The sequence below is a fragment of the Girardinichthys multiradiatus genome, chromosome 5, assembly GCF_021462225.1.
Source record: "Girardinichthys multiradiatus isolate DD_20200921_A chromosome 5, DD_fGirMul_XY1, whole genome shotgun sequence".
Classification (NCBI taxonomy): domain Eukaryota; kingdom Metazoa; phylum Chordata; class Actinopteri; order Cyprinodontiformes; family Goodeidae; genus Girardinichthys; species Girardinichthys multiradiatus.
In genome coordinates this window covers 25,946,943-25,960,754 of record NC_061798.1, presented here as the reverse complement: position 1 = coordinate 25,960,754, position 13,812 = coordinate 25,946,943, and the positions used below count along the sequence as shown (strand labels likewise).

General features: G+C 40.5%; 1 protein-coding gene across 2 annotated transcripts in view; it reads left to right on the top strand.

Moving 5' to 3' along the window:
- Positions 1-598: 598 nt before the first annotated feature.
- chrna6 (cholinergic receptor, nicotinic, alpha 6) overlaps positions 599-13,812 on the top strand; it is a 31,179-nt gene continuing 17,965 nt past the window's right edge. Inside the window, exon 1 of one of the 2 annotated variants that reach the window (XM_047364256.1) lies at positions 599-828. In XM_047364256.1, coding sequence (XP_047220212.1) covers positions 771-828 — 58 coding nt within the window. In that variant the 5' untranslated portion in view covers positions 599-770. The remainder of the gene's footprint in view (positions 829-13,812) is intronic. The other variant, XM_047364255.1, reaches the window with a different exon arrangement.

Here is a 13,812-nt window from a genome sequence, read left to right as displayed (position 1 = left end):
CGGCTTGGGGTCGCATTTCGCCCCAGTTTGTTAGGTGACGTTAAACTGAGCATATAAAATCAGTGGCTAAAATTAACCCAATCAGGATAATCTAGAAGCTGTTAAACAGACACAAGGGGAGCTCACAGGGAGCATCTAAATAAGACTTCTCAGCGCAACGCGGCGCAGTGCTGCTGTTTAGTGGCTGAGAACAGACACCGCATGCCAGACGCTCTTCATCTAACCTCAGCTGGAGGGAATCGTGAAATGCAGTGATTGCGCTACAGACCAACGATTAACAGCAGTTTTAAGTGAAAAGAAATTCAAAAGTCATGTCAGGACCATGGACTGCGCTCTCAGTGGTGCTGAAACGAGCCTTTTTTTTATTTTATTTCTCTCTGCTTTCACAAGTCGTTAATTTTTAGATCTGACAACACTTTAACGCAGAAACTTACAAGAACACGAAACAAGTCTCAGAAATTAGTGAGACTGCATTCCTAAGTTTAAACTTAAAGATTGCATCTATTTCTTCCCTCTACCTGATCTAAATCCCTCCCTGTGTTGGCAGTCAGAGTGGATGCGCCAGAGGGGAGCTGAGCGTTCACAGGGGAGGGACGAATCAAGTCAAGTTTGGATTCAGGAGCGCACGGCCACAGCGACGGCACCGGGGAAGACACGGAACATTTCCCCATGCTGTTCTGCTTTATTTATTTCTCTCATTGATTACACCGACTGCTGTCCTGGTCTTTTTTTCAAGTGAAGGCGATCCCTTAGGCACACAGGAGGGAGAGATGAAGCCGTTCTTGTGGTGGACTTTGCTGTTTCTTCTGATTGATTTTCAGACTAAAGGTAAGTGGTGTTTGCCTAAAGCAGGACTGCAGATCCACCAGATTTTATGCTTTTGAAGGCAGACCATGAGTTTAGATTGAATTGATTGGGTGAATGAGCAATATATTATGCGCTTTGTGCGATTGAGTCTGTTTCATCGTTTCTTCGTGACCACACTGAATCCCTCTCGTGAGTTTGTTTAAATTTTTTGGGCCGCTGGAAGTTTTAGACTCATCCAATAACGTTTCAAACGTGGAAAGCGTTTCTTCTCAAAACTCTTTTGAATGTAATTTTCATAACTAAACATCAAACAGCGCATTCAGATCTTAATTGACAATAAAACTGCTCCGATTGACATAAATTGGGTCACTGAAATGGAATACAGAATGACAGTGAAAGCAAATGAATTTGGATGATTGCAAATTTTGCTCAGAGGCAAGAATTTATGAAACCAAAACAGATTCATAATCTCTTTAGAGGACGTGTTCCCCGCTGTTTTTTTCCCTTGGTGAGGTAATGATTTATGCAGGGCATGTGCCTACATTGTTTATTCTGGCAGAGGGTAAATAGGAAGTCTTCAGATAGGAGACTGAATCAGCTGAAGGCATATGATTTAAAAACCTTCTCACAGCACTGAATGTCACAGCATATATCTGATGACCTTACTTATGATTATAGCTCAAATATGAAATAGCTTTCATGAGTTTTTGCTCATGGTGTAAGCTATCATACGTCGATTGTTGACAAATTTTGATCTGCACACACTGTTTTTCATTAAGCTTTTGTTCAAATACTGGTTATAGGAGAAGGTTTGTTTTCAAGAAAATTAGACTTGAAATGTAAAGAAGCAAAGATGGCCAGAAACAGGGGTCTGACTGAAGGATGACCTAAAGAGCCGATTTGGGAAGAAATGAAGAACACCAGAAAAGATTCTTGAGTTAAATAGGAGCAAAAGTAGGAAGGGAAGGAAGGGAAAAATAGACGTATGATGCAAGGTAGGGCTGAAAAGAGGGGGCACTAGTGGGAAGAGAAGAAAATAAACTGGATCATGAGGGCAAAAATAAAATAAAGTGAATAAGGCTCAAGAGTAGAGAAACGGGGGTGGGGTTTAGTAGGATTGTAGGGAAACGGTGGGATAAAGAAAAATGATCTTGGAATTCATCCAGAATTGTAATTGCCGACCACTGCAGAGCTGAGAGCTTGGTTCTGAACTGCAGGAACACTCACGATGCACAAGCATTGTGATGCTGTGAAAAATCAAAGCTTCATGGTAAACATTTCCTCCTGGGGCATAAACAGCAGCTATCTGATTAATGTATGGTGGCTTTCTTCTGGTTTATCAGCCTCACACATTATTTCATGCTTAACCCTAAAAAGAATATTGCCTCTTTCTGTCTTCAAAGACTCATAATGAATGAAACTTCCTCTAAACTTATTCTACATCATTGTAGCAACTGTAACCCTGTCCCTCTGATTTCAGGAGCTGCTAAACACACAAGTCCTCTAGGAGTAATTCAGACCACTTGGCAAATTCTTACATTAGTTGAAATGTACTGTGGTTGATTATATAGTTAATAAAATATTGAGGTAAATCAATTGCCTCCCCTGGTATAACCTGTACCAAAAAGAGACACTATAATAGTCACGTTCTGTCATGTTTTTAATGTCCAGAGATTTGACTTTCTTGTCTGTGCTGTTGGGATTATGTATTTCGTCCCACTTTCTTCACGTTTCATCTGAGTCTTAGAGTTTATATGTTTTTGTTATTAGTTATTTTTCAATTACTTTTTTGTTGTTTTTGTACAAGTTTATGTTTTTCAGGGAATTGATATTATTTTTGCATCTCTTGCTGGTTGCTGTTTCATTACATAGATCTTTTTGCTGAACTGTTTTGCTCCCCTTTTTGGTGCGATTTTGGTGTCTGTCGAAGACAATGTCAACCATTTCATTTAGTGTTTAGTGCTGGTGTTACATTTTGTGGTTGTTTTTTGTCCTTGTGGAGTCCCTTTCGTGTCCTCTTGGGATCTTTTCACATGAGAATTTATTTCCTTTATTTTTGTGAATTTGGTATTCCTGTGAAAAACTCCTCTGCCTCTAATATGAAATAAGATCCAAAAGTAAGGAGGCACAAAAGTACCACAATAAATAAATAAATATGTGTCATTACTAGATCAAAACAGTAAATAATGCACCAAAGAAACAGAAATGAACAAAGCTTCAATTCCATTTAAATATTATTTAGATGGATTCTGTAACCCAGTTTGCAACACGCCATTCAATTAATCTCCAATCGTACGGAATACAATCATGAGAAACTTTACTTCAGATCAATTCAATCGAGTCTAATCATATAGTTAGATTCAGATCTAACTACATATAGTCCAGTTCAATCCTGACTTTTAAGGACCAGACTTAACAACAAACAAGAAAACATGATGAGCCTAAAGGGAAAACAAAAGCATTTAAATAATTGCTTCTGGTAAAAGCAATAGGCTAAAGGTTGTGATAATAACTAATTTATTTAATGAGTTAATAATCATAAATTAATTATTAACACATTTTAAGCATTTTGTTATTGGAATGTGACATTCAGAATTAACCACATGACTTCTGGACGCCCCCTGCTGGATGAGGTTAGTACTGTATGTTTGTTTCAGAGAATCCTGGAGTCACAAAAATATTTCCTCTCAGTACAATTTTTAGCCACACAAAACAGACCGTCCCTTGTTCTAAACCAGTAAACTTTCACCATGTGTGCACTCAGCAATCTTTCCTAATGCAGAAAATGTTTCTGCAAGTCCATCTAGGAGTGCACCACACTCATGTATTATGCAACGTCAGACCACAGACTGATTTACTGCAACTGAGTGATCAATGTGATGGTTGTTCCTCACATAAAATGGATATCTCATCTTATTTTCTCACAGCTGCGGTATGTCAAATAAATTTTACTGTGCAATTTGTTTTTGCATTAAATTCACAGATGTACATACAAAAAGTAAATAGAGACATCATTTCCATAAAAGAGTCGCTTAAGGTTGTTTTAAGGCTAAATAATGTGGGCATGTTTGCTTAACTGCTCATTGTGTCCACACAGAGGCTATCTGAATGCATGGCTGATGATCCAGTGAGCTGTGGTGCGTGTTTGTGCAGCTGTGTGGTAACAAGGTTTAAGTCACAGTAATATTTATAAAGCAGCAACACAGAACAGAAGGGCGTGTGGTATATATTTTTTTTAAACTGAGTCACAACGATACATCCTGCTGCAGCCCTCGCTGTTTCATCTGCATGCAACATGCTTGTTAGAATTCACAATTGTTTGGGAGAATTGGGCTGATTCACCTCAGTTTCCTTTATATTTTGTACATTTCTTTAAAAAGGCATTTTAACATAACCTGTCTCAATCCCAAATATATAGGATGCTCCTTTTCTCCAGATGACTGGTGAAAAAAAATGGGTGTGATGGTTTAATTAGCAGTTCTTTTTGGAACCAACAAGCCTAGATTCTGACTCATTTAGGGTTAGATTTACACACAGTTATGATGAGCCATACATCTTCCAATGAGAAAAGCACAACAGCACTATTAAGAAAAGAAAAAAAAGCGATTTGTCTCAATGAAGCTTTTTTTAAATTCAAGAAACCAAATTTCTGGCCAGCCTATCTTAAGGGATATTCCAGCTAAACTTTTACAGGGGAAACATGTTTTTCAGATGGATTTCATATGTTTCAGATTGAAACAGATGTTTAGATTAACTGTATAAACAAACACATAACCATTTTCTCACTGTCTGACATGAAATTCGATTAAATGTTTTTTGTAAAGTGTAATCTGGCTTTTTATGTTACTTATGGAGTAATGGCTTCCTTCTTGCTCAGTGGCCTTTCAGCCTTTGTCAGAACAGCACTTATTTTAGTGTGAATAATGACTCTTACCAGCTTCAGCCGGCATGTTCTTTTGCTTTGTTCTGGGGTTGATTTGCACATCTGGCAGCAACACTCTGGGGCACAGAACCTGAACTGTTTGATGACTTGACATTCCCACAATGTTTGAAATGTATAAACTTGGCACCTTCAGGCATGTGTAAAATAGACCCAACGAATAAACAGACGTGGAGATCTGTCATGATTTTAAGGTGTTTGAGTTTTGCTTTGGATCTTGTTCATGATTGCTTATGTTTTCCATGTGGTGCTTTAGTTCATTTCCTTTACTTTTAGTTTCTTGTTTAATTGTCATTGTTTCTTTCCTTAGACCAATCATGTTTTGTCTTCATTCTCTGCCTCTGCCACAGTGTAATTCAGTCCACCTGGACCATGCCAATCAGTCTCCTTGTTTCACCTGGATATATATACTCCTCAATTTTGTTTGCTCCTCGTGGGTTTATTCTGTTGTCCATGACTATTATTCTTGCCAAGCCAATCTATGTTCATGGCTACAACTGTCTCCACCTGCCTGTAAGTTTATGTTTGTTTTTATCCATTAAATCGTCTCCACTCAACTTCTCCTGCTGCTGCCTGTCTGTCTGCACTTGGTTCCTACACCAAGAGCCACCAACCTGTCAGAGGTCCATAGTTTTCTTCCTAATATCTTGGCTGATTTCTTTAAATGTTTAAGGTGTTCCCTTACATCTACAGCTTTACCTCCATTCAACCAAAATGTTGTAAAGTAAGTCACGTGAAGCTCGCAAAGCCATGACATCGCTTTAATCATCAGGGCTTTCTCAAATTGTTTCAAGCGATTCTAATCTTAGTGTATGTACAATCTCCTGTTATTATCTTAGGTCCTTCAGGGTTTGCAGCAAGATGCTGCATATCTTCTATAAGTCTGTTGTGGAAAGTGTGATCTATTCTGCCATCATCTGCTGGGGTAGCAGCATCAGAACCAGGGACTTGAAAAAGCTCAACAAGCTGATAAAAAGGCTGGCTCAGTTCTGGGGACTCCTCTAGAACCTCTGGAGATTACTGTGCAAAGAAGGATTCTTTGTAAAATGAAGAACATTAAGGAAAACCCTGAGCATCCTCTTCATGAGACTGTTGTACAACAGCAGAGTGTCTTCAGTCAGAGGCTTCTTCAGATCTGCTTTAAGACACACCTACAGGAGATCCTTCCAGACCACAGCCATTAGCATCTACAACGGCTTTTTGAAGAAATCTGCATAATATGAGCTATAACAACATTTAATTTTCGTTTGGGATTGATAAAGTATTTTTGAATTGAATTGAATATATTGTCAATTAAGAGTTATAATCATTTCATCTGCAGTCAATGGGTAAGATGGAACTATACCTTTGGCATGTCTCCTATCCTTGCAGGGTAGCAAATAGAGATGATTTTTGTAATCTTGGCTAACCAACCGATTTAATGTAAGAAAACGAAAAATACAGATGCTATGTGACCATTTGTACAGTATACAAATACAGGTCCTTCTCAAAATATTAGCATATTGTGATAAAGTTCATTATTTTCCATAATGTCATGATGAAAATTTAACATTCATATATTTTAGATTCATTGCACACTAACTGAAATATTTCAGGTCTTTTATTGTCTTAATACAGAGGATTTTGGCATACAGCTCATGAAAACCCAAAATTCCTATCTCACAAAATTAGCATATCATTAAAAGGGTCTCTAAACGAGCTATGAACCTAATCATCTGAATCAACGAGTTAACTCTAAACACCTGCAAAAGATTCCTGAGGCCTTTAAAACTCCCAGCCTGGTTCATCACTCAAAACCCCAATCATGGGTAAGACTGCAGACCTGACTGCTGTCCAGAAGGCCACTATTGACACCCTCAAGCAAGAGGGTAAGACACAGAAAGAAATTTCTGAACGAATAGGCTGTTCCCAGAGTGCTGTATCAAGGCACCTCAGTGGGAAGTCTGTGGGAAGGAAAAAGTGTGGCAGAAAACGCTGCACAACGAGAAGAGGTGACCGGACCCTGAGGAGGATTATGGAGAAGGGCCAATTCCAGACCTTGGGGGACCTGCAGAAGCAGTGGACTGAGTCTGGAGTAGAAACATCAAGAGCCACCGTGCACAGGCGTGTGCAGGAAATGGGCTACAGGTGCCGCATTCCCCAGGTCAAGCCACTTTTGAACCAGAAACAGCGGCAGAAGCGTCTGACCTGGGCTACAGAGAAGCAGCACTGGACTGTTGCTCAGTGGTCCAAAGTACTTTTTTCGGATGAAAGCAAATTCTGCATGTCATTCGTAAATCAAGGTGCCAGAGTCTGGAGGAAGACTTGGGAGAAGGAAATGCCAGAAGTCCAATGTCAAGTACCCACAGTCAGTGATGGTCTGGGGTGCCGTGTCAGCTGCTGGTGTTGGTCCACTGTGTTTTATCAAGGGCAGGGTCAATGCAGCTAGCTATCAGGAGATGTTGGAGCACTTCATGCTTCCATCTGCTGAAAAGCTTTATGGAGATGAAGATTTCATTTTTCAGCACGACCTGGCACCTGCTCACAGTGCCAAAACCACTAGGTAAATGGTTTACTGACCATGGTATCACTGTGCTCAATTGGCCTGCCAACTCTCCTGACCTGAACCCCATAGAGAATCTGTGGGATATTGTGAAGAGAACGTTGAGAGACTCAAGACCCAACACTCTGGATGAGCTAAAGGCCGCTATCGAAGCATCCTGGGCCTCCATAAGACCTCAGCAGTGCCACAGGCTGATTGCCTCCATGCCACGCCGCATTGAAGCAGTCATTTCTGCCAAAGGATTCCCGACCAAGTATTGAGTGCATAACTGTACATGATTATTTGAAGGTTGACGTTTTTTGTATTAAAAACACTTTTCTTTTATTGGTCGGATGAAATATGCTAATTTTGTGAGATAGGAATTTTGGGTTTTCATGAGCTGTATGCCAAAATCATCCGTATTAAGACAATAAAAGACCTGAAACATTTCAGTTAGTGTGCAATGAATCTAAAATATATGAATGTTAAATTTTCATCACGACATTATGGAAAATAATGAACTTTATCACAATATGCTAATATTTTGAGAAGGACCTGTATTTGATTTCAACAGTATATCCCAAAAAATAATAAAGGGAAAAGAAGAAAAGCTCTATTAAGGACAACAGTTTACTTGGCAGAATGTAAAAAAAGTAACCTGCTGAGTTTATTTCCTGCTGCTTCTCTGTCTCTTTGTAGTCTTCTTTTGCAATCTTAAGATCCCAACACGCTACCTCACTCACAAGTCTCCAAGGTTCAGATTTTCTACTTCAGCTGACTGTTTCCCCTGTTCTCCTTTCTGTTTTTGTCTTCAGTTTTCCTCCTCAGTTGAATGCCCTGCATTTGCCACAGGCATGTTTTTATCATAAATATACATCACCGTGTGAGAGATGAATACCTTCTCATTTATGCCTGTCTATCTTTTCCTCCCTCTGTGTTTCTCTCTTTCTCAATCTGCTTTAAAAGCATTTGCATGCTCAGGGAAGAATGGAGGCCAAATGGCTTCCTAACACGAGACTTCAACACGATCCATAAAACCTTCTCTTGTTTTCTGTTACTTAATGCAACTCATCCCCCGTCTAAATGTCAGCGAGACAGTAAAGGCTTCAAAGATGGTGGATCTCCACATGTCCTGTAATTTAATTATGGATGCATTGATTAAACTTTACGTCTGCCATAATTACTGCCTTAACTCTAAGACATCCAATTTTCTTGTCTGAATCAGTTTTCACAACTTAATCCAGAACTGCACTGCTCATGAAGCATCAGCAACTTGCTTTCTATATACAAGGTATTGACATATTCTGCACATTTAGTTGAATAATTGAAAATATACAGTTGAATGCATTAATTGTAAATGCTTTCAACCCTAACTAGCTGAAGCTACAGTCTTCTCTTTTATTCCTCTGCACCTCCACTCATTGTTTGTAAAATTTGCTTCATCTCCCTCAACTAAATAAATAAGCTGCAGCATTGTCTGGGCTGTGGTTGCTATTTTATATGGTATTTACAAATTAACATCTGAAAAGTGTGGCATTCATGCAAATTTAACACTTTTACTCTGATATTTCTAAAAAAAAAACTAACTGCACGAATTGAAACGAAAATTGTAAGGGCACAAACCTGCACAAACCGAGCACTGACCATCCAGTCTATTTGCTGAGATTTTTAACGTGGGTGGGGTGTCAGCTTCACTCAGCTTCAGAAGTCACCTAATTAATAAAGTCCAGCTGTGTGTAGTTTATTAACTCGGTGAAGGCCCGAGAGGTTGTGTTTAAAGCAGGGTTAGTTTATAAAACAATATCCCTAGCTTTGAACAATAATTAGAGAGATTTGTCAACACGTGTTAGTCCTGCATCCCACAAATCTAGCCTTTATGGAAGAGTGGATATAAGAGAGTCAAAATAAGCACACAGGAGTCTTGTTCTCACTTTACAACATGTCACGTGGAGGGACACAGCAAACGTGTAGAACAAGGTGCACTGGTCAGATGTGTGTGAAATCTTCACACTTCACATTAACCTGAGCACACCATCGCCACTGTAGAACATGGTAGTAGCGTCATAGTAGGAGAATGTGAAGCTAATGAAGAGAAAATTAGCTTCACAAAATGACTGTAGAGTGGGTGGAGGTTAGTCTTCCAGTTGGACAACAACCCCAAACATACAGCCAGAGCTACAAGATCAAAACATATTCATGTATTAGAATGGCCTAGTTAAAGGCCAGACATAAATCCAACTGAGAGTCTGTGGCAAAACTTTAAATGTTTAAATGTTTTAAAACCATGTATCTTTTCATTTCCAGCTCAAATTTATGCTCTACTATGTGTTGGACTGTTACATAAAAGCACAATTAAAAACTGAAATTTGGCTTTGTAACTCGATAAAAAGCCTCAATGCTTTTTATGGACGGTTTGATAATCATGATTTTTCTGCTGAACATTAAACAGTAATTGGTGATATGGCTGTGGAGCTTGATAATACAGGTCCTTCTCAAAATATTAGCATATTGTGATAAAGTTCATTATTTTCCATAATGTCGTGATGAAAATTTAACATTCATATATTTTAGATTCATTGCACACTAACTGACATATTTCAGGTCTTTTATTGTCTTAATACGGATGATTTTGGCATACAGCTCATGAAAACCCAAAATGTCTATCTCACAAAATTAGCATATTTAATCCGACCAATAAAAGAAAAGTGTTTTTAATACAAAAAACGTTAACCTTCAAATAATCATGTACAGTTATGCACTCAATACTTGGTCGGGAATTCTTTTGCAGAAATGACTGCTTCAATGCGGCGTGGCATGGAGGCAATCAGCCTGTGGCACTGCTGAGGTCTTATGGAGGCCCAGGATGCTTCGATAGCGGCCTTTAGCTCATCCAGAGTGTTGGGTCTTGAGTCTCTCAACGTTCTCTTCACAATATCCCACAGATTCTCTATGGGGTTCAGGTCAGGAGAGTTGGCAGGCCAATTGAGCACAGTGATACCATGGTCAGTAAACCATTTACCAGTGGTTTTGGCACTGTGAGCAGGTGCCAGGTCGTGCTGAAAAATGAAATCTTCATCTCCATAAAGCTTTTCAGCAGATGGAAGCATGAAGTGCTCCAAAATCTCCTGATAGCTAGGTGCATTGACCCTGCCCTTGATAAAACACAGTGGACCAACACCAGCAGCTGACACAGCACCCCAGACCATTACTGACTGTAGGTACTTGACACTGGACTTCTGGCATTTCCTTCTCCCCAGTCTTCCTCCAGACTCTGGCACCTTGATTTCCGAATGACATGCAGAATTTGCTTTCATCCGAAAAAAGTACTTTGGACCACTGAGCAACAGTCCAGTGCTGCTTCTCTGTAGCCCAGGTCAGGATGCTTCTGCCGCTGTTTCTGGTTCAAAAGTGGCTTGACCTGGGGAATGCGGCACCTGTAGCCCATTTCCTGTACACGCCTGTGCACGGTGGCTCTGGATGTTTCTACTCCAGACTCAGTCCACTGCTTCCGCAGGTCCCCCAAGGTCTGGAATCGGCCCTTCTCCACAATCTTCCTCAGGGTCCGGTCACCTCTTCTCGTTGTGCAGCGTTTTCTGCCACACTTTTTCCTTCCCACAGACTTCCCACTGAGGTGCCTTGATACAGCACTCTGGGAACAGCCTATTCGTTCGGAAATGTCTTTCTGTGTCTTACCCTCTTGCTTGAGGGTGTCAAGGGTGTCCCTCTCCAACCCGATGTCCTTTTGACTAAACTGAAACAAATGAATGTTGACCCATGCATCATCAGAGGTTTCACTTCCCAGCATGTCATGGGGAACTGGACCCTCTCTGATTCTCTCACCGTCAGTACCGGCACCCTCCAGGGGTGTGTCAGTTCACTTGTCCTGTTCACTTATATACTATTGGCTGCACCTCTAATACACCCACACTACATGTTTAAGTTCTCTGATGATACAGCCATTTGCTGTCTCGTCTCAGTTTAATCATATTTAAAGACCTACCAGCATCCTCCAAGGTGTTGTCCAGTGGTGCGAGGAACATTTGCTGATTCTCAATGTCCAAAAAACACAGGAAATGATCTTCGACCCAAAGTTAGTAGGAGACTTACTGTTGGTCATCCATAATATTGCCCAGGTGGATTCATACAAATACCGTGGAATACAAATAGACAACAGTCTTACATGGACTTCTCAGGTTGACTATGTCAGCAGCGACTGCATTTCCTCCGCATGCTGCTCTATTACCATGCCGTAATAGAGCGTATCATTATGTACAGCATCTCAGCCTGGTTTTGTAACCTGTCTGTCCAAAATGAAGGCCCAACTGACCCGACTCACACACGGAGCTACGAAGTTAATGGGAGTCATCCCTCACTTCAGACCATCCTTATGGAAACAATAATCAGAAAGGCCCAGAAAATATCTCAGACCCCACTCACATCCTTCATTCACAGAATCTTCTTCCTTCAGAGTTCCTGCATGCAGATTGAATCTCTACAAAAACTCATTGGTCCTACGCTCCATTAAGCCTTAAATAGCCAAACTGTGATCACAAAAGTACAGGTTATGATCAATAGGATTTTAAACTGTATTACCATGTTTTTACTGTACTGTATTTGTTTTATTAATTTTATATTTCAGTACTTAGATAATATGTTACATGTAGTGGGAGAAAGTGGATATAAGTGTGAATGTTGTGTAATTTTTCAAAGATATTATATTTGAAGAGTAGCCAGTGTCTGTACTCAAGACAAATTTCCTGCGGACAATAAAGATAATCTATCTTTCTAAGATGTGAAACAGTTCATGGAATGCAAATTTTTTGCAAGGCAATGCATGTATAAAAATGAAAAAAATCCACACTCCTCAAGGAAAACAAGTATGCAGGCTAACGCAGTTAATGTAACATGCAAATACGGGGGATTTTTGGAGGAGTGATAAGAAAGACATAAAGAGAATTTCCAAACTTCTTTTAGAGCTGATATCCTAATTGGGAGCTGCGCTGCTGCGATATAACCATACCTACCATCATTTATCCATCTTTTAATTCTCACTCACTTATTGTTAATGGAGAGTTGCAAGTAAAGTAGCCTCAGACTATCACCAGAAACTCGGTCCAAGATTCTAACAGCAGTTCATTAGCTCCTAGCTCAAAGTTGGTACGTATATAAAGTTAGTCTGTAAACATTTAATTGATTTAAAGTTAGATGCTGACTGTAATTATCTGGAAAACCATTTCTCTGTCTGACAAATTACTCTTCCGTAAGTCCTTTTACAAAACATTTTCATAATACTGAGTGAAGATGAGCTGCCACTGAGCTCCCTCTGGCTGTTTATAAATCACAGACACAACAATATCCAGCACAGCTTTGAAAATGACAAGAACACTAACAGTGGCATCCGCACTACTCATAAAAACTAGTCAAAAGCCCCCCCATATCTTTCTTTTTAAAATAGTAATAGTCGAACTTAGTTTAGCAATCCTGTTTTGGACAACCAAAATGCTCGTACTCGTCCTCGTCGTCTTCCGCTTTATCTGGGACCGGGTCGCGGGGGCAGCAGACTCAGCAGAGACGCCCAGACGTCCCTCTCCCCAGACACCTCCTCCAGCTCCTCGTTCCCAGGCCAGCCGAGAGACATAGTCCCTCCAGCGTGTCCTGGGCCGTCCCCTGGGCCTCCTCCCGGTGGTATGTGCCTGGAACACCTCCCGAGGAAGGCGTCCAGGAGGCATCCAGTATAGATGCCCGAGCCACCTCAACTGGCTCCTCTCGATGTGGAGGAGCAGCGGCTCTACTCCGAGCCCCTCCCGGATGGCCGAGCTCCTCACCCTATCTCTAAGGGAGTGCCCGGCCACCCCACGGAGGATACTCATTTCAGCCGCTTGTATCCGGGATCTCGTTCTTTCGGTCATGACCCAAAGTTCATGGCCATAGGTGAGGGTAGGAACGTAGACCGACCGGTAAATCGAGAGCTTTTCGGCTCAGCTCTCTCTTCACCACAACCAAAATGCTTCAAATTTAAATCGCATACTTACTGTTTATTCTTCTCATTGGAAATTATTTCTGAGCCTTCCTAACGCTTGTAAATCTTGCTAATGAATGGTCCCACAAACCATATGAATACATAATTTCCTCGATCTCCAAGCTGGTTTGCCCCTAAACAAGTCAGCTGACGCGAGCTTTGCACTACCTACCTTGGCAAGTCAGGGGAGTAACAGAGCCAGGCTGGCTTCTACCTACATCGAGTCCTTTGACAAAACATATGAGGAAAGCTAAAAGGCGCCAGCCCTGATCCTGCCTTAGAGTGTTTTGTGAAAGGGTCTGTAGACGGCTGGGTCCAGCATTGATGCCTTTGTGTTTCTGTGTGGAGAAGCTGTCAGACATTAATGCAGGGATAAAAATCACAAACACATGTGAATATATACTGTATCTAATGCTCAATATGAGTAAAAATGTATTATACATCCGACCAAATCCGAATATACATAACTGAATTTAAAACTATTTTTATTACTAGACTTATCTGAATTAATTTGATTATTTTCTG